We start from the raw sequence: 27,957 nt of genomic DNA on the forward strand, positions 1-27,957 counted from the left end.
CCACCTTGATTATCATATGCATTGTGAAGACAGTGGTCACTTTGGATGGGCTATTACCAGCAAGAGAGTGAGTTTGTTTGTGGGAGGGCGGAGGGTGAGAAAACCTGGATTTGTGCTGGAAATGGCCCAACTTGATGATCACTTTAGATAAGCTATTACCAGCAGGAGAGTGGGGTGGGAGGAGGCATTGTTTCATGGTGTCTGTGTATAAAATGTCTTGTGTGATTTCCACAGCATGCATCTGATGAAGTGAGCTGTAGCTCACGAAAGCTCATGCTCAAATAAATTGGTTAGTCTTTAAGGTGCCACAAGTCCTCCTTTTCTTTTTAGTATAAGCTATTCCTTACTCCTGTCAAAGATGACAGCATAGTGCCAAGTTGTACAGTTTAAAGTGCAAGAATGTTCAGCCCTGTTTAGAGATTAAATATCTTACATCCTTTGCACAGATACTACAGAGAAAGCAACTCAGAGCACCGGAGCAAGTTTTATTCCCAATTCACCACCTTCCTGCATTACCTTATGTTAAGGTCTTGTTACTTACTTAAAGACCTTATTTACCCCAAGCCACCTATATAAAATGGATGTCTACCTTGCAGAGGGAATCTTGAGGCTTTGAAATCTTTACCTGGAAGGTGCCATGTAAGTGCTTATCAGCTACTGCCTAGATTACTCAGAAAAAGGGAGGAAACAAAAACTAATACAAGTTTTAATCATTAAGCTATTGAACAACAAGATCAGACTTAACATAAAATTGTTCCCTTGCATTAACAGCACAGACTAGGCACTTCAATGGAACCAAATGTGAACAACTCTACAACTTAGTGCAGTAAATATTCAGAAGTTTGGCACTAGATTTAGTACCTTTACTGAAAGTGCTCGGTGGTATACAGTAGCAGAGATCACAAGTTTTTTTTATTTAATGTTTAGGTACAGCTTTTGACACGGTCATATGAACGTGCTGTGAGATTAAGTCTGATGAAGGCTGGTCTGGTCTTCATGCTTTTTGGTTAGTGACTTCATTAACTCATTGTACCTACTTGTAACAGTAAGTATCTGTTGTTACCAAGCAGTCTTTTCTTGAGCCGCCGCCTTCCACTTACAACTTGGTTTGGGAGAAGATGAAGTCAGCAGCAGCAGAGTTAGATTTTACTGTCCAGTCCACAAAAAAAACCTGTTTCTTGGTCACTACTTTATAAAAGGTACCTGGTTCGGTTTTTCACCCTCCAATTGTGTTCAGTTGAAGGAAGCCCAGCTCTTTCCTTGCCCCCACACAGAATGCCGTATTGGTCAAAGATAGCCACTATTACTAGGGCAGCTCAAGACAGGCTGGCTTGGAATTAGCTTCTAGGGTTGCAAATCTTTTCCAGCTGCAAGGGGTAGGCTAATGGAATATCCATTAAGGCATTTGCCATTAAGCAAAAAAATAAGTTCATGGCAGTCCTATACTGTAGAGGAATTATAAACAACAGCATGACTCTCGCACTACTCACGTGGATACCTGGTGAGTAGTCTGGCAATCCCTCAGCCAGTATAGAGGTAAAGCCAATAAATCCATACTGTTGTCTATTCAGGGTGGGGTCTTAGTTCAAAAACTCATAGCCCGATGTTCTATATAGACAGTAATGCTGGATGATAAAGACTACATCAAAGGTGATGGAGAAGAGGCCCAGTCCAAACTTAGTTGGATCTCCAAAGATTAATTTCCATTCATCTGTCAAAAATTAAGGTAGTTTGAAAATCTGCATTGTCACCCACATTAACTGATTTAATACTTAAACTGGTCTTGGCCTCCCTTGACTTTTAAGGATAATGGCTATCCCATAGTTATGGGTCTATGAGATAAATTGTTCAAGTTTGTCATTACTGTAGGTTACTAAAATGGTTTATTTTTAACAGCACAGGTGTTATTCATCAACTTTAGTTTGATTTCATGACATTGTACGGTTAATGCAATAAGGTATTCTGTGCTGCTGTATAGTTACACAGAACTGTCTAAATAGCTTACATTAGAAGACAACCAAACACTTATTCTTTACCACATTTTTATAGCACTGATGGCTGCATGTATTGCCATGCAGGACACCTAGGTTTGGGAACAACCTTAAGTGGGTCTGGACTGGAAGAAAGTGCTTTGTGGCAGGTTTTTCTTTAATTGAAAATGTAGGCCCTAAAAGACACTTCAATTCCATGCTTACCGTTGTTGTAAGACTGCAAAAACATCTGAAGGAGGCTGAAACTTCCACCAGTAAAATCTAGTAACACATTTCCAATGCTCCACCCTTCAGTACTCTTCCGCCGAAAATTCATGTATGCCTACAAGGGAGTCAGATCAAAGTGAATTTAAATATGCTGCATCCTTTGATCTTTACCTATAAAAGGCAAATATTTTTGCAGATCGAGCAGTCAAACAAGCCAAAACTTTTTATTCTACCCCAGCAATAGAGAATTCTCCACTTATTTTGACCTCAGATAAGTAGATTGAGCTCTCAATGCCTCAGTTAACCCCAGCTGTAAGAGAAAGCCTCGCTGGTTTAACAAACTACAGTTTTCAGACATTGCAAGTTACTTGCATGCTTAATCAGCACAAGAGCCATCAATCAAGTGATCGGTTTTCTCACAATTCTAACATAGCATAGTCAGCATTCTAGAATCATATGCACTACATATTAAAGAACCTACAGTGCTCTTCCAGGTAGCCTCCTATATTAGGATGTGGCCTCTTGCTATCTGCCTGAGTTAGGAGACATTAGTGCCAATTTTTACCTGTGGAAAATATTTTATCAGTGAGATTCCCAGTTTAATGTAAGAAAAGAAAAATAAGAACTGTAGCCATGTGATTTCTCCAGCTGCAGCCACGAACAGTGTGGTAAATGTGAAGATCCATGCAATCACAAGTAGCCCAATAGCAACTCTGGACACTCTTTGACTAGCTCGCTGAAAAACAAGACATTTTATACATTTAGAATTCATTATACCCAGCTCCCTCCCACCCCAGTTACCAGAGGATGCACAATGCTAAGCATAAACATACAACCAAAGCCCATTGTGGAACTGGCTAGATTGACCCCTCCTCCTCAAGGATCCCCACATTGTTTTAGTATCATAATAGCTTGTTATAGGTTTAGGGTAAAACAGTGCAATTCCCGAGTCCCAATTCCCATGGAAATCTTGTTCAGAATGTTAGCATCCAGGAGGAAGGGGTCAAAGTCTTTCTGCAATGTTTTTGTGGGACTTGTTTTATTACTCAGTTCTAAATTAAGACTATTTGTGAGGCTTTATGCTCATAATAGCATATGTGAGATGGGCACAGAGAAGCTTCCAAAGTCATGCTTGCCACATACCCTGACCTTTCTTGAAGGCATCCCATTCTGGTAGAGGGAGCAAGGAGCGCACATACACACACCCCTCTTTCACAACTTGGTAATCCTGAAGAAGTAAGAATATTTTTCCACCTAGCATGTTTACTGCCTGTAAGTGATCATCCACACACATTTTGTAATTGGGAAGGCAGTGAACTGAGCACAGAAGTGGAACCCCAGAACAACTCCCACATTCCAAACCAGATTCTGCCACTCCGCATGGCTTTGTAAGAGTAATACAAATTGTGCCCATATTTTCCGCTGTAATGGCAGTTGCATTCTCCTATCTGAGAAGGATGTTGAGAATTAATGTTTGTAGAGTGCTGTGAAAATGAAGAACCCTATAATTGCTAGATATAATTGCCTCAAAGTTTAAACATAATCAATGGTTTTGGCTTCATTTGGACTATAAGAATATCCTAGGTAAACCCACCTCATATATACAGCACTGAAATATTGTAAAGAGAGTTAAAGCTACTGCATGGAGACTGAAGAAAACATCATTGCTGTCCACAGGGTTCACTCCGTTGGGATACTGGCGTAGGAACTGCTCCTGTGTATTAAAAACCCAAGCAAGTCAGCTACTGTAACTCTGTTCTACAAGTAATGAAATATTTCATTGAAAGAACAAGTGCACTTACCTTGATATAGGCAATCCAGAAAAGTCCTACATTAAATACACTGTATGCTATGAAACCAGTGAGGTTGAACGCTATGTAGTCAAAGCTTAATCCAACAACACTAAGAAAGAAAGAAAGAGACACCACTTTACATGTAAAGATTCATCTGCGGAGCAGTATGGTCAGTGCCATAGAGGGACAGACTTTCTGGCACTAGAAGGTTCCGATTTAAGTGTTTTTTACAATTACTGTCCCAAGCAGAAAGTGTGGCCATACCACTTTATAAAAGAAGTAATTTGTTCGCAGTTAGGGTTGCCCCTCACACATACTATATATTTTGATAGCGTTTACAATAAAGTTTACTTTCAAAATTCATATTCCTGTGTTATCTGCCTCAACTCCATACAACTGCAATGAATCAGATAGCATTTTAAATTAGATCCACAACCAGAAGCATTACATCAGAAGGAGTCCATTCCTGCTGCCCACTGTTCTGTCCTCACATTCCAGGTAAGAATTTAAAACTTTTATAGACAATCATTTGCTCATTCACTAAGAGCCTCAAGTCAGAGGCAAGATAACCTGTCATTGTTAAAGGCATGCATTCTAAATGAATTGGTTAGAAATACAGTGTCTTCTACAACCATGGAGGAAAAAGAAATCTTGTCAACCATCCATATTACGTCATGGTTTAGCATTAGGTTGCTGGAGGACACACTTAAAGTTCCATTCTCCCTCCAATTCATGTGCTATTGAAAGTTCATCAGGGCTCAAATTCACATGTAGTCACTTGCACTACAGTGTGTGCGCAGTGATGCTGTGTGCCCTCCCTCCAAGCCAGAAGGAACCACCCACTCTGCCCAGGTGGGCAGAGCCAGATCCACCTTGTCCTTCCCACCAGAAGTGGATAGATGAGACAGGAAGTATAAAAGGTGGAGCTCCAGCTCAGTTAGGTCTGACACAGCGAGGGAGATAGATGCATCCTGCTCGTGAAGGAACCTGTGTCTGCAGGGGAGCTGCCAGAACTGCTGCTGGCCACCTATCCTGGGGAGACAGAGGACACCCCTTCGATCTAGGTACACCTGGAGGGGAGGAAGTTGCCCAGGACAGCTGACTCTAGTCTGCTGTAGTGCTGCCTGAAACATGGTCAGCGTGTTGCAGCTAGATTCCCCACTGACAGACCACTCCAAGATTGTTAGAATCAGATCCAGTAATGGGTGGGCCTGGGTCTCCCTACCATCCCACCCCAAAGTAGGCCAGGTGGTAGGTGTTAGCCTACTGTCGTCCAGAGCTAGGACAACAGGTTAGCCCTGCCCTTGCCTGAGCCCATAGACTCTTTGGGGTTCTTCCCTGTAAGACCAGTCAGGACACTAACGCCTGGTTTGCTAATTCCCCCTGATAGTAGGCAGTGATACTGATGATGTAGTGAGGCCTCCCTCTGACCCAGAAGGGGAGGGACATCACCACTGCAGTGTGTATTTTAAACACACTCCCATCTTTCCAGTAACTTATTCACATGGCAACTGAAATTGAGGTGATTGAGATTAGGGGTAAATTTTGCAAAAGCATTTGGGTGACTTGAAAATAGGTCTTTGGTTCTTAAGTCAATTAGGCATTTAGAAAATTACTCTAGGTGTCTAACATGCAAAAAAACTGCACTCCCTGCCCTGGAGTAGACTGTATGTTTTACATATTTGAACAGTGCCTAGTAGAATGAGGCTGCAGTCTCCAGCTGCCACAGTATACATACATACATGCACACCATGAATAAGGCTAAGTTTTAGTCACAAGTATTTAGTAAAAGTAATGGACAGGTCACAGGACGGAAACAAAAATTCAAGGCCCATGACCTGTCCATGACTATTACTAAAGATACTGTGACTAAGACGTGGGGGCAGCGTGCGGCCCGGGTCCCCAGTGGGGGCTGGCTCCCTTCCTGGCTCTGTGCTCTCTCCTGCCCCCGTAGCAGCAGCGTTTGTGTGTGGGAGGGGTCAGGGGCACGAGATGGGGTGAGGCGGGCTCTGGGCAGCACCCACCTGGGAGCCTCACCAGAAGCAGCGATATCTCCCTTGCTCAGCTGCTAGGCAGAGGCATGGACAGGCAGCTCTGTGCACTGCCTCGGGCACCGCCTCTGCAGCTCCCATTGGCTCGCAGCGCTGCCTGGCCACGCCTTCGACTAGCAGCTGAGCGAGGAGGATGTTGCCACTTCTGGGAGCCCCCAAGGTAAGTGCCGTGCAGAGCCTGCCTCACCCTGTCCCATGCCCCTGTCCCCTTCCACACCCAAACTGCTGCTATGGGGGCGGAGGCCTGAGACTGCCCTAGCAGTGGCCAGTATGCCTGACACAGGGGCTGCCTGAGCTGCCTCTGAGCCAGGCGCACTAGCTGCTGCAGAAGTCACTGAAGTCATGGAATACCTTAATCATGAATAACCATTCATTGGAACAGGTGAGAAGTTGTGGAGCTAAGCAGAATTGTGACTAGGGGAAATTACCCTCCTACACATACAATAGACATGATCTAATTTCCATCGAGATGAGTCTGTTCAGGGAGGCATACATACTAGTGAGCGCATTTTTCTTTGAACCCTATTACTCAATTTTTTTAGCTACAAAGTTGCCAGTATGTTCATGAGGCTACATGGGCTCCCTCTGATGGTGAATTTAAGATCTGAAGAGTCCATTATTGTGCTCAAGGGGAGAAAGAAGGGCTGGGGTGGGGGGAACGACCAAACATCGACAGGTTACTTCTCCAGCAAGGAGAGTTGTTTTGTTTGAGTGTTTTTTAGTATTTTTAAATCTTTCAGTGAGTTAGGTCTTGATCCTGCAAATCGGAGCTACGCATGTGACCTGCTGCCCATTGACTTCAATGATACTTTGCAGGGGTCCATTTGGGCAAAACCAATTGCAGGGTCAGCACCTTGGAGTTCTGATTCAGACAGTTGTGAGGAAAATAGCCTTCTAGGAAAGGTACTTGAGCTTGCAACAAGAGACTTTATATTTCTAGTCAATTCAACTGCTATATTACTGACGTTAATGGACTCTTGTGATAATGGGGTATGGTTTTCTTCTTTAATGGGAACTAACTACATTAGGGGGATCTGATAATTCCCCATCCTACTCAGAAACCAGTCCACATGACCATTTGTATCACTGCTAAGAGACTCACGCACATTTCACAGCTAGTCTCCTTACCTTTTTCGTCGCCAGTTTTCGAAAACCTGAGGGTAGAAGGAGATCGACCAGGCAAAGAAATAGATCCAGCCAGTGACCTGGTCTATAATCCTCACTATGTTACTATGAATCACTTGGAATCGAATCCTGGGGCTGCAAAGGAATTTGTACTAATCAATCAGTTTTTAAACAGATCTTTTCCACAGATCATACTTCTTCCTTCTAATTTGTGGGGCAGAAAACTAGTCAGTTACTCAAAATTTAGGGTTGGGTTTTAGTAGAGCAATAAAGCTTTCTCCCTTTTCACACACCCCTGTGGTCTTTCCAAGATTTCTACAAATCCTAGTGATTTGCCTACCCTCAATCCTCCTCTATTATGTCATATTTTCCCCTCCCTTATACAGGCCTTCTGAAGCCTCTCATCTTCCTCTATTGCTTCTATGCCTCTTAGTATGTTACTGTTGTGCAACAGCAAGGTTTTACTCTTCATGCTTGGCAAGCAAAGCCTTATTATCTGGCTTGTCTTGTGTTCCTGGATATGTTGTGATGTGGGTAACGATAGCCATGATCAAGACAGTTAAAAGCAGAAGTGAAATGAGGAAGTGACAAGACCATGCATTATCCTGCAGAGCTGTGGTATTAACGGCAACAAGCAAATGCAACTCAGCATTCCCCATCTCACCAGTTTCTGATCTCAAGGAAGAGAGTTCCACCTGTGAACACATGATTCCTTAGAGACTCTTTAAGCAGGAAGGTTTGTGGATGTGCTAAGTACTTGTGGCTTGCACTGAAGTCTTGTGAAAGCTGTGGGTGTGCAGAGGAGAGTCAGGCTGTTAACATTCAAGGATAGGCATAGCAACAAAGCAGTAGCCCATGGAGTTTAGGGCCAAATGGTATCCAGCTTGAGTAGTGTTGTCATGCATGCTTGGAGCCTTTTCTTGTGTAGTTTAGAGTATGCTGCTGAACCCGACCTATGAATGCTTAGGAGGTTAGGTTTCATGATTCCAAGATACATACAAGATACAGAAGCTACCAGTACCACTTCACGTATCTCAACATCATTGTGGGGGGTGGGAGGGAGAAAGAGAGAGATAAGAGAAGATGACTGACTATGTTAATCAAGGGAATTTGCAGTGTAATTAGTAGGATACTGGGAGATGGTGTAGGGGTGGGGGAAATTATACTACTTTGGATACCAAGGAGTTGCACATGATCTGGGTTGAATAGTAGTTTAACTCACCCAGTTTCATTGGCATTACTGGCATGAAGATAAACTGTAACTTGTCCAACATCTTTAGCTTTCACTTGAAAGCTTGAATTTAGACCTGCAGGCAATATTACCTGTCAGACAAGGAAAAAAGGTTACATGTAATGACTATTCACATGTTTTTAATGAGGTCAGACTATGACTAATTGTAAGCTTTAGTAGAAGGTCTGAAGTCAGTTTTGTTACTCACTTGATCGGGTAGTTCAACAATGGTTCCATTTTTTGACGAATATGTGATATTAAATGTTATCACCAACGTCTCATTTAATGGGGCACTGTGAAGATAGACAAGTCAAACGAAGCCTACAAATCCATGTGTTTAAAGGAGGTTTCAGGCCTTCTGGGAGAATTGATTCCATGCAGCTTAGGCAATATTGTTTTGGATGGACCACATACAATTTACACTTTAATCATCACTTGTGGCACCAACATGATACTCTAGAAACAGATACTGTCCTTTCCTGACAAACCAATCTGAACTGGATAGAACTTGTATGTGTCCCTTTGTGCAGCCACTAGTCAATTCTAACAGGGGTTTGAAAGATGGATAAACGCCTTTAAAAAAGTCTGATATTTCCCTATTTCTCCTCCCACTTTGTAAACACCACACCAATCCAGTCTTCTCTGAAGTCTTCCTCCCTCTCCCCACAAGTCATCTCACATTGAGAGGAACTTTCCATTCTTGGGAAAAGTCTCACTATTAGTGAGAAACTGAGAAAATGAGCACTGGACTATAGTAAATATCTACTCCACAGCTACAGTGTGTGTTTCAGCTCTGAGATGGCTACACTTCTGTTCTGGGAACAGTGACACCTGTTCAATTTATAAAACATTTAGGTGTCCTTCTAGATAAACTTGTACATGAAGCATGTTTTTGTTAGGCTCATAGTAGTTAGAGCTGGAAGAGACGGAGTCCATCTTCCGGCAAATGCAGAATTCAATACTTCAACAGAGGACACATGAACTTGAATCTTACATCTAGCCAAAACTTATTGATACAAAAATACAGACTTATCTGAGCTTCTACCCAATAGTGAATTTTCATCCCCATGAGGGCCAGTATGAAGGCTATGTACCGCAGCTTAAGTGGAATAGTGGCCTTGTACTAACTCACTGCACACAGATGAAACTCACCTGAAATCAGTGGTTTTCAACCCTCCAGTGGTGGGGGTTCACAGACTATGTTTAGGGGGTCCGTGAAAGGTAGTCATAACCGTAGAACAGTGGCTTTCAACCTCTGGTCCACAGACCCCTGGAGGTCTGCAGACTGTCTAACATTTTCAAAGGGGCCTGCACCTAAATTAAGTTGTTTTTTTTTTTGGTGGGGGGGGAGCCCACAAATGAGAAAAGGTTTAAAACCACTGCTCTAAATGAACAAAGCCACCTCATCTTTCCTGCACATCTAGTTAGTTATCTGAACAAGTCTTGTCCATTATCTGTTCTGGTCTGATGCCTGTGGGTGTAACAAAAGCAGAGAATTAAAGGAAGAGAAACTGAAAATGATGCCCTAACCTTACCTTAGAGTCACAGTGATATTTGTCAAGCTACCCTTTTCTACTGAAACCACTTCAGGGACAGAGAGCATGATGGCTCCATCTGGAAAAAGAAAAACATTAAGCTTAGATTTCTACAAAAGGAACTATCTCCTTCCTGAAAAGAGGAATTGTTTTCCTGTGTGGCAGAAGAAAGCAATCTGAGAGTACAAACCAGTTAGACGAGCTCCTAGGGGTGGTTAGCAGGAAGGGTTAGAGTGGCAGACAACTAGCAACAGTGTGGAAGTAAGCATCAGCACTTTTTCAAGTGACTGAATAATTCTGAGACATTAATGAGAAAAGTGCAGACTGAAAACAGTAAATGGGCCGAACAAATTAATTGCATGTGTATAATGTGTTATAAATACTTTAAACTCTAAGCTAATTATAAAATGCTAAGTGTTATTGTTTCTTGCTATGATCAGCAATGGATCCTAATTACCTGTAAGAATCAGAACTCTTTAAAGCTGGTCTTAAAATTGCTACATGATCCACATGAGCTGTCAAGGTTCCTTCCCTACTCTGAACTCTAGGGTGCAGATGTGGGGACCTGCATGGAAGACCCCCTAAGCTTATTCTTACCAGCTGAGGTTAAAAACTTCAAGGTACAAACTTTGTCTTGTCCTTGAACCCTATGCTGCCACCACCAAGCATGTTAAACAAGGAACAGGGAAAGAGCCCACTTGGGGGGATATTTTGCAGGAAGACGTCTCAAAGCCCTGCACCCTCTTTCCTGGGGAAGGCTTGATAAAAATCCTCACCAATTTGTACAGGTGAACACAGATCCAAACCTTTGAATCTTAACAATGAAAAAGCAATCAGGTTCTTAAAAGAAGACTATTAAAGAAAAGGTAAAAGAATCACCTCTGTAAACATCAGGATGGTAAATACCTTACAGGGTAATCGGATTCAAAACAGAGAATCCCTCTAGGCAAAACCTTAAGTTACAAAAAAACAGGAATATACATTGCATTCAGCACAGCTATTTTACCAGCCATTAAACAAAAGAAATCTAACTCATTTCTAGCTAGATTACTTTTTACAGGAGTTCTGAGCTGCATTCCTGATCTGTTCCCAGCAAAAGCATCACATAGGCAAACCCTTTGTTCCACCCCAGCTTTGAAAGTATCTTGTCTCCTCATTGGTCATTTTGGTCAGGTGCCAGCAAGGTTCTTAGCTTCTTAACCCTTTACAGGTGAAAGGGTTTTGCCTCTTGCCAGGAGGGATTTAAAGGTGGTTACCCTTCCCTTTATATTCATGACACAAGCCCAGCAGAATTCCAAGAAATTCAAGAACTTCAGCTCATTATCCTGCCCTTGCAGTACTCAAGCAACATCTTGCTATTGTGCTTGAAACTGTTGCCATTGAAGTGTGTACCATGCAACAATGTTCATATAAGGCATATAAGAAATAAGATTATGCTTTTCTTGCTTGTCAGGCACTTTATTTAAGTGACTAGGGTGTGGTTACATTTCATACACAAGCAAGTGCCACAGTATAGCTCAACCTCCCACAGACAGTTTTTCCACTCCCCTGCCCAAATTCTGACATATGCCTAAAGCCTGCCCAGGAATTCACCACACATACCTGCTAATATCAGAAGCTTATAAAAAAGTGAAGAATAAAGACCTCTTAATTAGGGGAGAAGGGGAAAAGTGGTATTTTAAATGCAATTTTTAGAAATCTTTTGTTAAAATTCTATATATTACAAGTGACTGAATTTGGTGGTCTTATCTTGTAGACACTTCTGGCACCTATAAACCCAATAGCTAGCACAGATAGGATCACCAAATTCATCACTGACTTCAGTATAATGAGGACTAAACCTATAGAGTCTAGCCTACTGACCTACCCTAGTCACTTACATCAATAATGAAAGAAGACATGCTGCGCTGTCACCACAAAATATATAAGGGAAGAAAGTTTCCCAACACCACAACAACAGCTGGAGCAATTCTTTATTAGAAATTGTTACACCAAGCCAATACCCTTATAAACACACCACTATTTCACACAGGTCACCTTTAACAGGAGACTATCTGGTTTTCAGCAGAGATACCCTTTTCTTTTACAGCCATTTTAGCGAATAAATAACCAACTGCCGATCTGGTGCACAGCTAGATAAGCTTCCCTATTTGGAAGACACTTACCACAAAGTTTTAGCAATGAGAGCGAAAAACACAACACAGAGAGAAGTGGCCATCTTTTCACCATCATGCTATTCTTCAGACCGCTACAAAGCGAACGAAAGGAAGTTTTGTTTCGGCTCCTGCATAATTTCAGCAGCAGAACAGTCCCATCGAGCACTCTTTTTCCACTGTGCCCTGCATCCCTTCATCTCACCCATCACTTCCCCACACACCATGGCCAGCCCAGCACTGCCCCTTCACCTCCACACCTAGCCCCCACCCATCCCAGGGGCTGGGGCCACCTTGAGCCTAGCTTGCCAAGCTCCCACTCACCACCATACGTGGTGCCCACCCTGCATCACCATTTCTGGCCCCCCATCCACCCCAGGGGCCAGGATACCTGAGCCTAGAGCCCTCCCTTCCCCAGCCCCCCTCACCACCATGCCTTGCCCCACACCAACCCCAGGGACCCCTGAACCTAGAACCCTTCCCCCACCCACCTACCTCACCACCATGCCCAGCCCCACACCCACCCCGGGGGCTCCGGAGCCGAGAGCCCGCCCGCCCTTTCCCCGCCCCACACCTTCCCCCTCACATCTCCTCACCCACCCCATCGCTCTAGGTAGGGCAGGGGGAACAGGAGGGGTGTCTCAGCGCCCCAGCCAGGGGGAGGGGGAGATGGGGGGGCGGGGAGGGCTCGCACCCACGCGCCCCCTCAGTCCCCACAGCCACGCGGCGCAGTGCATGCTGGGACTTGTAGTCCTCAAGGGCCACCCCTCCGGAGGGGGATCCCCGCTCCGCTGTACGCCCCGAAGGTAGAACGAGCCCCTTGGAGAAAGGCCTACCCGCTACCGCCGGGCCGCTCTGTCCGACTGACGCTCTGCCGGCTCCTTCCTCTCATGTGAGGCGACCGCCTATATCAGGCCTCCCGCTGGCTCCCTCTCGCGTGCCGTAGAGCCGCAATGGCCGCCCCCGACCGCCATCTTGGGTGTGGCATCTCGTGCTGGGGTGCTAGCGATGAACCGGGGGGGGGGGTGTCTCGCTCTTGGTTTAATTAAAGTATCGTTTAAAACTCTTTAGATACGGGTTGTTTGGGGGTGGGCCCTGGGAAGCGCCAGACGTGGGTCGCGGGCGGGCGTCTTGCCACACTCAAGATGGAGGCTCCATCCCTCCCCCCGGCTCTACTCGGGCAGCGGCTCCCTGCTTGTGGTTCAAGGGTCAGCGCAGCCCAGGGCTTAGCCCAAGCCTGCCTGGAGCTGGGTTTAACCCTCAGGCGGCTGCTGCTGCTGCCCCAGGCCCTCCAGCCCTGGCCTGCCATGGGAGCCCGGAGCCAGCTGGACCTGTGCCCTGGTGCTGCCTGTGCGTAGGGCAGAGACCTGGGCACCCTGCCGGTGGAGAGACGAGTAACCGAGAGCCACCCCAGGGAGCAGGGCTGGAGAGTGGGAGCCAGGCTGAGTCTCTGCGCCGGTCCCTTACTGCTGCCTTGTGCTGGGCGTTTACTTGGGCAGCAGGCGGACTGAACGCATCCCAGTGGTGCAGGAAGTGGCCGCTGCCACCGGACAAGACAAGTGATGGCTGATAACCAGGCTATAGGGCTGAGTCCGTGCGCCGCACCGGGAACTGTGTGTGTGTTGGGCATAGATCTGGGCACCACCTCAGTGAAGGCTGCCTTGGTCGTAGAGACAGCGCAAGGGCAAATTGTGACCCAGAGCTGTTCAAGGGAGACACAGGCCCAGGCTGATAGCCCGGCAGCTGGAGCACAGGTGAGAGAGAGCTCAAGACAGAGGTGTTGTGTTTTACCAACTCAGCTTTGTGCCACCATGTTATGTCAGCTTCAATGACTTATCAGCGTTGTTTTAATGCCTTGCAGGATGCCGCTTGGCTCTTTAGGAAAAAAGGGAAAGGAGGCATGTGTGTCTTCCTGTATATCTGAAATCTAATTTAAAAAACTTCTCTTGTGCTGTATGAAAAAGCCAAGCCAAGTAAGAGTAAGACCGTCTGTTTCTAGAAGGGTCAGTTTTTAAAAAAATCAGTGGTTAGGTACCTAAATGGTTAAGTCAAATGAAGACAGAATTAGTGTTTCTGGATGTCCTGTAATCAGTGTGCAGTGGTTGTGTAGCTGTGTTGGTCCCAGGATATTTGCGAGACAAGGTGGGTGAGGTAATATATTTTATTACGTTGGTCCAATAAAAGATATTACCCCACCCACCTTGTCTCTCTACTATAGGCAATGAATACTTTTTTTTTTTCCTAATGATTTGTGGAGTTTCAAAACAGACATAGCTCTGAGCACTTTCTGAAATGGCACCATAGTTAGCTGCCGTAGCAGTCTTTGCTCTAGCATGATCGAGTGAAACTTACAGCCCAAACCCAAGTTATGTACTTCGCCTGAGAATCTAGAAAACAGCAGAAAGCCCAGATACTTAGATCATATTTATCAGAACCTTAGAAAAACCTAAAATAGATCTTTCCCTGCACCTTGATCTTGTATGTGATGCTGCTTCACAGGGAACAGAGGCAAACTGCCCTAGCCCATTTTGCACTTTACTTCGGGATACAATCATTAACTTCATCAGAGCACTGCTTAATTAGGGCATGGTGTGTTAGAAAGAAGCAACAAGATCCTTTCATCTTAAGGGGCTTCTGGTCCATTGTGTCTATTGATACAACCTGGCAAAAACCAGGGCAGAAAGATAGAAGGTACATCTCTATGCTCTTAATGGACTTGTTACGATCCTAGGCCTTGACTTTTTTAGTAGTGAAGACAGGCACTACAGTAATACAAATAATAAGTAATTATAATAACAGCAGGTAAACATCTTGTTTGTTTATACAATCAAAATTATATGGTAATAGAATAATTCATATCTATTTGTGTGTGGGTAATTAAACTTTAGTTTCTAATGTATATTATTTAGCCACAAATCATCTAAATTAGTGTGTGCTGAAACTTTGAACTATGTAGTAGTAACTCGGTAATTCAGCTATAGTAACAGTATATTGTTAAGCTAAATAATAGATGGTGTTCACTTCTAGCTACTGTTTCACTGGTTAAGTAAATGCAGTACATGAATCTAGTAGATTATGTCTCAACACCCTCATAGCTGATTTTATGGTTGCAGGGAATGGAGCAAGATGTCCAGAAAATAATAAAAGCCTTGAATGAATGTCTTGCGGCTTTTCCCCAGGAGCACCTTCAAAGGGTTAGTCGCATTGGTATTTCAGGACAAATGCATGGGGTTGTGTTTTGGAAAACAAACCAAGGTAATGTCCATCTTTTGACATGTTTGCTATAAATATTGTAGTATAGAAGCTAAATGGCAGAAGCCATGGAAGATGGGTCTATTGATGTTGGAGATCATTTTTAGTTCTGGAATAATCTGCAGAAAACTGCCATAAAACATCTTGATGTTTTATGAAATATAATGGTCAGAAAAAGTCCTGTTAAACATGCATTTCTCCTTAATTGTAGTAGACAGTCATTTACAACCACTCATTCTGTTTAACCATGTTCTTTGTTGACATACTAATTAAGGATCTGATCTTGTGAATCCTTATGTGAGTAGTCCCAGTGAAGTCAATAGGGCTATTCACGTGCGGAAGGTTTTGCAGGATTGGGATTCAGAAGGGAATTGGGCCTTTACAATTATCTATCAATTGTCCTCTGTTTGTTACCAAATGAAATGTGCTTATGGAACACACAGTACTCTTTTTATCCCATACTAGTTGTTTCCCAGTGAGTTGTCTGAATACCTTTCAGTAATTCCTCTTCAGTACAGAGGTTACTGAGTCTATCCTGCTGTGGAAAGTTAGCTAGCCTTACACTTTATGGAAATGTACATAGCATTACCCATTCTGCTCTGGAATGTTGTTTTTAAAGATTCCAGTTTGAATGCAAAATACGCGGAGTGAAATTCAATAAATATTTGAATTGATGTCAGATGTTTTTAAAAAGCCCAAAGCATTAAATGAAATGGTTTTCTGATAAGCCACAGGTGACAGACGCACAACACTCTTATTGCTGTTGACTCCATGAGTATCGGGGAAATGGAAATGCAATTCTGCATGTGTAAGTAGTTGTAGGATCAGCATCCAAGTCACAAGCAACCAAGTCGACCTCTGTGACTTATTCACATAGGCCCCAATTCTGCAAATACTCAAGTAAATGTCAGGTTTCAGAGTAGCAGCCGTGTTAGTCTGTATTCGCAAAAAGAAAAGGAATTTGTTAGTCTCTAAGGTGCCACAAGTACCCCTTTTCTTTTTTCAAGTAAATGTGTAGCTGCATGCATTTGTTTACAAGATTGGGGTCTTAGATTGTAAACTCTGTAGGGCAGGGATTATAATATAGATTTTTTTCTCAGCTACACTAGTGTAAATCCATTTTGGTCAGTGGCATTACTCTGACTTTCAGAATCTGGTTCCATGTCTTTATTCTCTCTATAGCTCAAAATGCACACCTATAGGCAATAATAAAAAATATTAAATAATAATAGCTAATGTTGAACTCCGTAGTTGAAGCAGAGATTTGCTGTAGACCATAAAACTGATTTTCTGAAAGCACTGCTCATTGTCTGTCAGATATTGGCAGGATCTCAATTGCTTTAAGAGATCCTGAACTATTCACCGCTGTGATTTTATTTTAAATACTAAAACCATCACCAAGGAGTATATCCAAGGACTGATGGATTCATGGGTCTGTTGCCTACTTTCTAGCTGTCTCATGAGTGCTGCATAACAAAACCTCATGACTCCATCAGCCGCATAAATTCTCATGTGGATGTGTTTAATATTTCATTTCAGAAAGCTATATGTCACTTTTCGTTTTAAATTGCTGTATTCAACAAAATGAAGGAGAATGTTTGTTTGCTCTCACTACTTTGAGTAGATTAAGTGAAACCGCATACTCAATGTTGCAAATTACATTTTTAATGGCATCATTTAGGGTTAGCTTTGTGGTTAATAATAGTTCTTAGAATCAATTTGAAAACTAGAAAATAGATGAAGTGGAAATACAGTTGAAACAGACTTAAAGGAATGGGTATCAAAGAAAAGGAAATAAGACAGAAATGGACTTTGGACGCGTCACATAATACTATAACTTTTACATTTTGTTTAAAGTTGCTCTGTGTGAGAGTGAAGTTCAGGAGCTGTATCAAAGTTTCAGTTCAGACTAGTGGAGGCACTGGCCGTCACAGAATGATGCCTTCTGCCATGTTTGGTATAAGCTCCCTCTCTGCCAGTACGGCTTAACTTCTATGGGTGAGAGCCTCACTCCCACTGTGGCTCCTTTATGCTGTGTAAAAGGGCTGGAGCAGTGTAAAGGGTCCATAAAAGCCCTCTATCTGGCCAGGGGATAACTTCCCCAGCACAGGAACTGTGCAAGACACCTGTAAGCTGCCTTCCTAGGACTCCTTCACGACGCCCAGTGTAGGGAACACACTGAAGTGGGGTTGAGGGCACAGAAGTGGAGCATCAGCATGCAGCACTGTGGAGATTCTGGGCAGCCCTGGGTGGCTGGCATAATTTAGACTGGCCCCTCCAGGTGGCCTAGGATTGTGAGGCACAGCACAGAATCCTACCTTTTGTATTTAAAAGGAACAAGATAGGGATTACCCTGGCAATGAAGCTAAAAAGAATATTGAATCAATATAAATCCGAATGAAGGCAGTCCACCTTCTCTATGAGGCTGTGTTACAGAGCTAGGATGCCATGTACTCTTTACTGCTTGGTGGTTACATGTCCCTGTTGATATTTATATTATTGCTTGATAAACCCAGATGTAAGTGATATATAAGTTATATATCACTTACATATATAACTTTTCTATATATTACATAAGTGATGTGCCAGCAATGCCCCTCTGTCATGTACATTGGCCAAACCGGACGGTCCCTACATAAAAGAATAAATGGACACAAATCGGACATCAGGAATGGTAACATACAAAAGCCAGTAGGAGAACACTTCAATCTTCCTGGACATTCTGTAACAGATTTAAAAGTAGCTATACATTAACAAAAAAACTTCAGAAACAGACTTAAAAGAGAAACAGCAGAACTAAAATTCATTTGCAAATTTAACACCATTAATTTGGGCTTGAATAGGGACTGGGAGTGGCTGGCTCATTACAAAAGCAGCTTTGCCTCTCCTGGAATTGACACCTCCTCCTCTATTATTGGGAGTTGACTACATCCACCCTGATCAAATTGGCCCTGTCAACATTGGCTCTCCACTTGTGAGGTAACTCCCTTCTCTTCATGTGTCATTCTATAATGCCTGCATGTGTAATTTTCACTCCATGCATCTGAAGAAGTGGTTTTTTACTCACGAAAGCTTATGGCCAAATAAATCTGTTAGTCTTTAAGGTGCCACCGGACTCCTTGTTGTTTTTGTGGATACAGACTGACACGGCTACCCCCCGATACCAGATGTAAGTGGTACTTTGTATTAAAAAATAGACATATTCATGAGCTATCTGTTGTATGAAATTGAGCCCAACGTTTCAAGGCTAGAAAATGACACATCCAAGTCATACTCTTAAAATTTGGGCTCAAGTGATTGATGGATTCCAGGGCAGAAGGGATTATTGTGATCGTGTAGTCTGACCTTCTGCGTAACACAGGCCATACAACTTTCGCAAAATAATTCCTAGAGCATATCTTTTCGAAAAACTTCCAATCTTGCTAAAATTGTCCGTGATGGAGACTCCACCATGACACTTCTTAAGTTGTTCTAATGGTTAATTACTTTCACTGTTTAAAAAAAAATATTTACACCTTATTTCCAGTCCAAATTTGTCTAGTTGCAACTTCCACTGATTGGATTGTCACCTTATATCTTTCTCTGCTAGACTGAAGAGCCCATTATCAAATATTTGTTCCCCATACCTATAGACTGTCATCAAATCCCCTCTGAACTGTCTCGTTAAGCTATGTAGATTGAGCTCCTTGAGTCTGTCACTATGAGATATTTTTTTTTTTTTTTAGTCCTTTAATTGTTTTTGTGGCTCTTCTCTGAACCCTCTCCAATTTATCAACATCGTTCTTAACTTGTGGACACTAGAACTGGACACAATATTCCAGCAGCAGTCGCACCAGTGCCAAATACAGAGGTAAAATAACCTCTCTGCTCCTACTCAAGATTCCCCTCTTTATGCATTCAAGGATTGCATTCGCCCTTTTGGCCACCACGTTTAACTGGGAGCTCATATTCATTACTTCCCAGGATAGAGTCCGTCCGTCCCCCCGTAAGCACGGCCTGCGTTCTTTGTTCCTAGATGTCCTACATTTACATTTAGCGGCATAAAAACGTGTAGCGTTTGCATGCAGTTCTAAAAGTTCAGTGCGGTTCTAGCAGCCTTTTGCCCCACTTCTCAGGGCAGTTCTTAGCTGCATGTTTTTGGTGGGTCATGCTCAGTTTAAGATGTCACATTCTGTCTTATCTCGATCTGTGCCTGTTCGTATGGATATTATGGGTGCTAGGAGGACAGAGATAAAGCCTCTGTACAGAATGTTTTTTTTCTTCATCTCAGGGTAACTGGCTTTGTGGCAGATTATTCAGGGCTGGAAAATATGATTGGTTAGTTTGACTAGAGTCAGTACTGCTGTATTTTTTTTTTTTTTTTTTTAAGTGTTAAATGTGTTTCTTTGTAGAATATTTTGAGTCACAGGAGTTGAAAGGTGCCAGACAAACTGCAGTTAATTATGCTGTGCTTCTCAAATACTGCCGATTTCAGGTTGCAAATGGGCCAAGAGTGGAACTGGTCACACCTTTCAGCCTGGAGAAGTCAGTCATCTGATTACGTGGCAAGATGGCCGCTGCAGCAGCAGTTTCCTCTCTTCTCTTCCTCAACCACAGTCGCATCTAAGCGTGGCTACAGGATTTGGATGTGCCACAATCTACTGGTATTTGAAGAACAGGTAGAAGCACTGTAACTTCAGCTGTATTCATTAGATTTTCTCTATCATGCCGTTTCATTAGCAGTTTCTTGGCTGGAATTTAAGCCAGTCAGTGTTCTTGTAGAAGGCTAATACCAGTTCAGGGTCTGCAGCTGTATATTTCTTCCTATCTGTCATAATGCACCAGCAGGAGGAGACCTGTGAGATGAAGCAGAACTTCCCTTTAATCATAATATTAATTAAATGGCTGAAGATCATTTCAAATGGAAGTATTAAACATTAACCATATACAACTGAGTTTGATATTCTCTCATCCTTCTACTTAAAAATACCACAGAACACTTAACAAGAAAAGAAACAGCTCTGGTTATACATGAACGGAAACATCATCAGTTAATATAATTTGAACCCTATAGCTGTGCTTTAAGCATAGTTCCTATATATACTTATGAAAATCTAAAATCTGTTGGGGGAGTTGCTTTTGGCCAATTCCCGCAACATGCTAAGAAAATTGGGCCCTACATTAGCTGCTGTTCCCTTCCCTTTTAGGCATTAAGCTGTCCTACCAAGCCTCTGATGAGGTTTTATACATAATCTGCTGGGTTGTCACATGCTTTGCATGGGACAGTTTTTCACTTACAACTTGCCTTTAGCCATAGCAGGGTGTGGAATCCACAAAACCTTTGTGTAGATTCTGAAATCACTTCAGCTTCAATAAGCTATTACATCTCCCAAACTGTCACCATCTTCCACATCAAGTAGGAGTTCCGTTTTGCTCAAAGGAATAAAAAACTCTCTTGATCTTGCATTCCTCCTGAAGTTTGTTTAGATGGTATCTGGAACATGGTTGATCTCTCCACACTTGTTTTTATACTGTTATTTTCATCCTTGGTACTTTTGCTTTAATGCATATATTGAGCACTCTAATTCAACTAGATGGAAGTAAGATTTTTTCAGATGCTCCAAAGCTGAGAGCAGGACATCTCTGTGCAAGTCTGCTGCTGTTTCTCTCTTTATAACAGGCTTTGCAGCTGTGCACTTTGCCACAAAGAACTTGTGTGTTAAAACTGTTTCCCCCATCTTCCTGTAGGAGTGAGTATTATGCATGGTAACACACCATAAATCCAATTCTATGGAAAAACTAGGACTTGATCACTGAGGCAGTCTTTATAGTTGGTTCCATGCAATTTTAATTGTGAGATTCTGCGTGTTTCTAAACTTCTCTGGAGTGATAGAAGCAATCTTGTTTTTTATAAAGGATGCAGTTACTGATGGGACAGAGTCAATGTAATATTTTACTAATATTAAGGAGCCTTAGGAATTATTTCTCATTGTCTTTACTTAATACTGCTCTGCATCATTTGACTTTCATGGCAAAGATAAGAAAAGAGATAATACCTACCTTATTTATTTCCTTTTATATACAGCTAGGAATTCAGCAATACTCATCTGCAACAGTGTAATTAAGTTTTATTGCAAAGTAACAATTCACTGAAGAACATTAGACACACTTTTCAATTTTTTCTATTTTTCTTCAATAAGCAGCGTTTTTGTTTTCCCTCAGACACTCACTGTTAAATCATTTTTACAGTAAACCTCAAGTACCCTATTCAGAATATTTGGAAATATATTTACAAAGATCTAATTGTATTATTGGCCTCAAAACCAGGTGCCAGTGGAGTAACTGCAGTGTTGGAGGTAGATGCTAGAGATGGTTGAAATTTTTTGCTTGAAAGGTTTTTTTTTATCAACAAAGAATGCTTTCTTTTCTTTTTTTTTTTTTAATTGAAACAAATTTTTGCAGGGAAATGTCTGATTTCTATGAAATTTTTGAGTTGCCAAAAATGATTTTTTTTCCTTAATTCGGATTTTTGTTTTTTCTATAAAATCCAAAAAGCTTTGAAGAAAGTTTTTGACAAAAACAATTATTGTAGTATAACGTATTTTTGTGGGGAGGAAAAAATGTTTCCTAACCAGTGCTAATGGACACTTGTTTTCTAAGGATTTCTCTCATTCAGTTAATTAACATATGTTTCCAGAAGGTTTCTTTTGTCATGTGTTTCCAGTTTTGTCCTGAATATCAACTACAAATGGAAATGGTTGGCAAGTGGACGTTTAACAAAGCAGCTGTTGTTTTGTTGTTAAATAGCCCAGAATTTCTGAAGCCTTTTGATGCAGCTGGTACCATCCACGACTATGTGGTTGCCATGTTGTGTGACCTGGAAAGGCCATTGATGTCCGTCCAGAATGCTGCCAGCTGGGGATATTTTAATTCCAGAAGTAAAAGCTGGAATACTGAGATGTAAGTGACAGTCATCCAATGGATTTTATTTATTGTCTGTCCCAGATGGGGTGAATACTCCTGTAGACCATAAGTATGATTATAGCCCAGGAAGGGGGATTGAAAGCTGCTATCTCTGATGGTTGTTTGGCTCTTTGCTGGATGAGTCTGTGTGACTCAGTGCAGTTTGTGGTGGGCAAGTATATCATATAAAACCTCATCACTGTTGGCAGTCATTGGCATTGTCATTTTTAGAAACCCTCAGAGAAGGCATTATTGGCTGGCTCAGCAAAGAGGCCATGGGTACTGAATTATTTGCTTCCTTCCTGCTGGGGTTCTCTCTAGGTCATGGATGAGGTACAGCGGTGGGACAGAGTGGGTCAACTGTCCATGCTCTATCTACATGGTACTGTCCATGCTATATCTACATGCTGGTTAAAGAGAATTTCACTCTTTAGTGCCTTCAGCTGAGCTCTGTCATAAGCATTAAAATTTCCTCACAGTGTCATTTAAAAGGTGTCCGGCTACTGGGCATCTGATGAGACATCAGTTTTATTCTTTTTTTAAAAATGACTTGCTCTTTCAGGGGGTGGAGTCCAGGGCCCTATACATTTCAGGGATCAGTTTGGGCCACGACTCCAGGGTGAAAAGATCTTCTAACAGTGAAGGTAAAATATTTTCTAGCCCATTGAAAGGGTAACAGAACCTTGGATTTGGCTCACTGAGCTTTTTCTGACTTGAAGTAGTAGTTGTAGTGAGGTAGCCTATACTCACGTTGAAGTTTGTTTAAGAAGCTTGTCGTAGCTAACATCTTCTGGTTTGTTTTTGACATGCTAACCCTCTGCATGAGAGTTTCCTGGGAGTCAGTGTTCTTTGGCACTTGAAAATTGGTTATATTTCTGTTCTTTTGATTGTCCCTTACCATGCTGCTTGGCTATGTGACTTTGGTGGGTTGAACATGTGATCCCTGCTAGATCAAATCAAGTATAAATGTAGGTGGATTTATTTACTCTTCTGGGCTATTTTGTACAAGGCTGTTTTAGTTTTTAGCCAACACAGCCAATGGAACTAGAAGTCTGAATTTGTCCAAGGCAGAGCTAATTGGGTGGGCAAAAGAGTCTGTAAACCCAGCAGCCACAAGCACATGGTCAGGCTAGCCTGTGACCTCAGGGATGTTCACATAGCCAGGTTGCATGCTGTCGTATTGACTAATCCATCTGTGTGTATGTATATATATTTATATATATATATTTTTTTTTTGGTTGCAGTTTGAGAGAATCTGGCTTTCCCCTTGACTTGCTTCCTGAAGTGGGTGACCCTGGTGACATTGCTGGGAGGATGCCCCATGACTGGCATGGAATACCAAAGGGAGCGGAAGTGGGAATTGCTCTCGGAGATTTCCAGTGCTCTGTTTATTCTTGTATGACTGAGAGGACTGATGCAGGTATTCTTATACGGCTGGGACACAACAACTACAGTAGAACCTCAGAGTTACGAACACTTCAGGAATGGAGGTTGTTTGTAACTGAACAAAACATGGTTGTTCTTTCAAAAGTTTACAACTGAACATCGACTTAATACAACTTTGAAACTTTACTCTGCAGAAGAAAAATGATGCTTTTAACCATCTTAATTTGTTGCACAGAAACAGTTTCCTTGCCGTGTCAAATCTTTTTTTTAAACTTTTGCCTTTATTTTTTTGAGTAGTTCAGGTTTAGCGCAGTATTGTACTTGCTTTTTTTCTTTTTTTTTTGTCTCTGCTGCTGTCTGATTGTGTACTTCTGGTTCCAAATGAAGCATGTGGTTGACTGGTCAGTTTGTAACTCTGCTGTTTGTAACTCTGAGGTTCTACTGTCAGACCTTTCAATAGGTCTGAGTACCAGTTTCTAGTCTGTGAAAGGACTAATAAAATTTTTCCATTAATACCATAGCACTCTTTTTTTGCCTGACTGTTGTTCCTAGCTCGGTATTTATATTGTGCTCAACACCACGGTATGTGGATAACTTATTTTCCTCTTTCAGGGTAGCTTGCTAAAAGATGAAAACTTTTCTTTCTTGTGTTGCAGTTCTCAATATCAGCACCTCTGCTCAGCTGACAGTCCCCATGCCCTTGGGATTCCAGCCTCCAGAGACACCAGATTCCTTGTCAGCTGTTGCCTATTTTCCTTATTTCGATGGTAACTATCTGGCAGTGGCAGCATCACTCAACGGAGGAAATGTGCTGGCAACATTTGTGGATATGTTGGCCTGCTGGATGGCGGAGTTGGGTAAAGTATTTTGGGGATAGACACAGCTTAATATGGGAGTTGGTCAGCAAGATATGAGGGACTGAGTCAAAGCAGCAAGTCTTGTACAGCAGTGGTTTTCAACCTGTGCTCTGCACCTCCATTCAAAATTTTTTAGGGGTCTGCAAATGAAATAAGGTTGAAAACCACTGTTGTACAGTATGTGTCATTTGAGCAGAAATCATGAAGCACGCGATTTGTTCCCACTGTAGTGCTAGAATTTCCTACAACAATTAGGGGACACGCTGAGAACAACACTAACTGGAACCTGCATTTGGATTATGTCTTGGTTTTATTTTTGTTTCAAGCACTTAAGTGAGTGAGAATATCTTTGTGGGTTCCATTTCAGAAGGAAAAATTTTCAAAGGAAAAATTATAGGTCAATAAATCAGAAGTCAGTCACTAATTTCCATGTTCATAGAGTCTATAAAGAGTGACTTGATTATGTTAATTGCCTTGAGTTGCAATTTTCGCAGAACTTTAAATGCCTAATGGACTTTAAAGAGCCAGGTTTAGTGCAGTATCATATAAGACAATCATGTCATTTCCCCAAAGTGCTTTAAAATGTGTTGTCACAACTTCTTTGATATCCTTCCCTTGAGTTGTCTCAGTGCAACAGTAAATTCTAAAACCCTTCCAACCAATGCTTGAGTGACCTTTGCACTGTCAGTATAGGAGGTGGAGTCTGTGCTGATTGCCCCTATTAAGAAAAGGTCACTAGCTGGTTAGTTTCCAAACATGCAAAATTATCTTTACTGTTGCTTTTTCATTTAAATTGAGCCAATAGCTAATGTTTCAGAGAAAACTTTTCCATTATCAGAACTGCAGTGTTTATAATCAGAAAAGACTTCTTGGATCAAAATACTCTGGATGAGGAGAGTCGTATTCCTGCAAAAGTGATCTCCTTAGGGACAGGAGAAGCCAAATACACAGTGTTCTGTTGAGCCAACATACACCACTGAAACAGCACCCAGCATCATTAGCATACTTTAAGCCTCCAGCATTCATCTCTGACAGGTGAAAGGGACACCAGGCTGACAAAATTAGTAACACCATTTCCTTTTGGCAGGGTATGACGTTCTAGAGTCCCGTGTCTATACACAAATGATCAACGCAGCCTTGGCCCAAAATGCTACCAGACTCTCAATCTGCCCAACTGTATTTGGAGAAAGGCACATGCCTGAGCAACTGGCGTCTGTGACTAGTATCGCTGCTTCTGAGCTCTCTCTGGGTCACGTCACCAGAGCTTTGTGCCATGGGATCATTCAGAATCTGCATTCCATGTTGCCATTTCAACACCTGAAAGAGGCAGGAGTGAAGAGAATTCTGGGAAGTGGAAGTGCCCTTTCCAGGAATGAGGTGCTGAAGCAAGAAGTGGAGAAAACTTTTCCACTTCCTGTGATCTATGGAAAGGATGTGGATGCAGCTGTAGGCGCTGCTATGGTGATGCTGCACAGAAGATAAAATCCTTAGTTCATCAAATCCAGTCATAGATTGTCTGATACAAAGTTTTTTTTTTTTCTGGACATATCAACACTTTCTTTCTGTTTCCTCATCATTCCTGACGTTGCTTTTAATCTACCATTCCACTCAGTATGGAGAAGAACAGTTTGCATTAATGTCCCTCTCTGGTTCCAAATGTACTCAGGGCCCTGCATGCTCTTATGTTGTCATTCCTAATTGTGCAACAATTTACCATATGAAATTTGGCTGTGTGAAGGGAAAAGCTCCATTACATTTGGGTTGAAGATAATACTTCATCACAGGCTTATTTTCCTTTTAGGAAAGAAGCCTGTGATGGCTAAGAAGAGCCAGTGTCTGTTGGTAATGGTATCTGTAGCCATTGTTAGAGATGTTTTGTGGTTAAACTATCTCTTTCCATATATGTGTGTATACAACACAATGGAGCCTAAAGGTGCTACTGTAATACAAATAAAATAATAATTTACCATATGTTATGCATTGAAGAGTCTCTCTCTGAAGGGCTGAGGACCTTTTTGGCTCTTAAGTAACAATAAAATGTTAAGAAAAGCATATAGGAGGGAAGGTGATAGGATCAGTGAAGTACATTGCTGCTGATCCAAGTTAGATTCATGACTAGCTCATAAATGACTTCAATGCTCACGCTTCAGAGTGCCAACTGGTTACCAGCTGGGGGGTCAGGAAGGTATTTCTCTTGTTTATGTTTTAATGCACGGTTATTTACACTCGTGTGTGTGGAGTGGAGCTTCCTCTGAAGCATCCAGCATTGGCGGGATATTTGAATAGATGGTTCATTTGGCTTTTCTTTTGTTCTAGAAAGGTTATGGTAACCCTCCTGATAGATCCGTTCCCCTCTCTTCTTACCGCAATGTGACTTGAAGTACAATCATTTGTTGCCAGTGAGAGGTGAAATGTGCTCACGTGTGTCAGCCCAAGAACGTCCTTTCAGGTTTCCTTGATATGTTCTATTTTAAGGAGTTTATAACTCTCTGCTTTTTATATATTGGAAGGAACTGAGCCTTGGCATAGCAATTTGCAGGCTGGATTAAAATCTTTTTTCAGTTTTGAGCATTGTTCATGTGAGCTTGCCATAAGTCTCTGGGTTTCTATCCCCTGTGCCATGGTCCTAAAGCACCTCGCTGATCATTCTACCCACTCCTTTATTTTAAGGTAAAAGCATTTGTATTTTATTTTATCATCCAGGAGAAGTTGGACATGCATTTCCTTACTAGAGAGAGAGGGAAGTAAATAAAGTGATTTCATATTATCTGTGTACAATTTTATTAACTAGAAGCATCTGTTTTAACTGAAATATGGACCTGCATATTCATCTTGTTCATTAGCAGCATCGAGACTGACTCATATTGTCTTAATGAGAAATCTGCTTCCTATCCCAGAGCTCTAAGTCCACAGACTTTAATTAAAGTGATAGATTAATCCCCTGCCTCCTCATGACCAATCTTTTCCATGTGGTGAGTAAAGAGCCATTGGTGTAACCAGGAAACATAGACAAAGTGTAGAACATAAGAATGGCCATACTGGGTCAGACCAAAGGTCCATCTAGCCCAGTATCCTGTCTTTTGACATTGGCCAATGCCAAGTTCCCCAGAGGGAATGAACAGAACAGGTAATCATCAAGTGATCCATTCCCTGTCGCTCATTCCCAGCCTCTGGCAAACAGAGGCTAGGGACACCATCCCTGCCCATCCTGGCTAAAAGCCATTAATGGACCTATCCTCCATGAATTTATCTAGTTCTTTTTTGAACCCTGTTATTGTTATAGTCTTGGCCTTCACAACATCCTCTGGCAAGGAGTTCCACAGGTTGACTGTGTGCTGTGTGAAAAAATACTTCCTTTTCTTTGTTTTAAACCTGCTGCCTATTAATTTCACTTGGTGGCCCCTAGTTCTTGTGTTATGAATAGTTGAAGGTTA

At 42.2% G+C, this 27,957-nt stretch overlaps 2 protein-coding genes across 7 annotated transcripts; one reads left to right on the plus strand and one right to left on the minus strand.

Moving 5' to 3' along the window:
* Positions 1-692: 692 nt before the first annotated feature.
* CTNS (cystinosin, lysosomal cystine transporter) lies at positions 693-13,285 on the minus strand. Of its 3 annotated transcripts, none has more exons than XM_037880521.2 (11): positions 12,923-13,285; positions 12,099-12,181; positions 9,934-10,012; positions 8,607-8,691; positions 8,390-8,490; positions 7,171-7,302; positions 4,001-4,100; positions 3,793-3,912; positions 2,764-2,934; positions 2,196-2,313; positions 693-1,711 (listed from the first exon to the last, which is right to left on the minus strand). In XM_037880521.2, exons 1-11 carry the CDS (start codon positions 12,976-12,978, stop codon positions 1,581-1,583), a joined length of 1,176 nt encoding a protein of 391 aa, XP_037736449.1. In that variant the 5' UTR covers positions 12,979-13,285; the 3' UTR covers positions 693-1,580. The 3 variants fall into 3 exon arrangements, with proteins under 3 accessions (XP_037736449.1, XP_027675976.2, XP_043387136.1); XM_027820175.3 differs by lacking the exon at positions 12,923-13,285 and adding an exon at positions 12,687-12,876; XM_043531201.1 differs by lacking the exon at positions 12,923-13,285 and adding an exon at positions 12,654-12,672.
* Positions 4,959-27,290, plus strand: SHPK (sedoheptulokinase). Of its 4 annotated transcripts, none has more exons than XM_043531198.1 (7): positions 4,959-5,055; positions 15,200-15,341; positions 19,813-19,996; positions 22,125-22,277; positions 23,525-23,700; positions 24,323-24,523; positions 25,611-27,290. In XM_043531198.1, exons 2-7 carry the CDS (start codon positions 15,203-15,205, stop codon positions 26,003-26,005), a joined length of 1,248 nt encoding a protein of 415 aa, XP_043387133.1. In that variant the 5' UTR covers positions 4,959-5,055; positions 15,200-15,202; the 3' UTR covers positions 26,006-27,290. The 4 variants fall into 4 exon arrangements, with proteins under 4 accessions (XP_043387133.1, XP_027675996.1, XP_027675997.1 ...); XM_027820195.3 differs by lacking the exon at positions 4,959-5,055 and adding an exon at positions 13,220-13,840 and having other exon boundaries at positions 24,323-24,433; XM_007057656.4 differs by lacking the exon at positions 4,959-5,055 and adding an exon at positions 13,222-13,840.
* Positions 27,291-27,957: the final 667 nt, after the last annotated feature.

Source organism: Chelonia mydas, chromosome 17 (genome assembly GCF_015237465.2).
Source record: "Chelonia mydas isolate rCheMyd1 chromosome 17, rCheMyd1.pri.v2, whole genome shotgun sequence".
Taxonomy (NCBI): Eukaryota; Metazoa; Chordata; order Testudines; family Cheloniidae; genus Chelonia; species Chelonia mydas.

Excerpts from the sequence above, each read along its gene's own strand:
- CTNS (XM_037880521.2), bottom strand. The coding sequence starts at position 12,978 with ATGAGAGGAAGGAGCCGGCAGAGCGTCAGTCGGACAGAGCGGCCCGGC. Across the intron at positions 3,913-4,000 it reads TCTGGATTGCCTATATCAAG|GAGCAGTTCCTACGCCAGTA; the intron begins GTAAGTGCACTT and ends TTTAATACACAG. Across the intron at positions 2,314-2,763 it reads TGATAAAATATTTTCCACAG|GCATACATGAATTTTCGGCG; the intron begins GTAAAAATTGGC and ends ACTCCCTTGTAG.
- SHPK (XM_007057656.4), top strand. The coding sequence starts at position 13,649 with ATGGCTGATAACCAGGCTATAGGGCTGAGTCCGTGCGCCGCACCGGGA. Across the intron at positions 13,841-15,199 it reads GCCCGGCAGCTGGAGCACAG|GGAATGGAGCAAGATGTCCA; the intron begins GTGAGAGAGAGC and ends TTATGGTTGCAG. Across the intron at positions 22,278-23,524 it reads AAAAGCTGGAATACTGAGAT|TTTGAGAGAATCTGGCTTTC; the intron begins GTAAGTGACAGT and ends TTTTGGTTGCAG.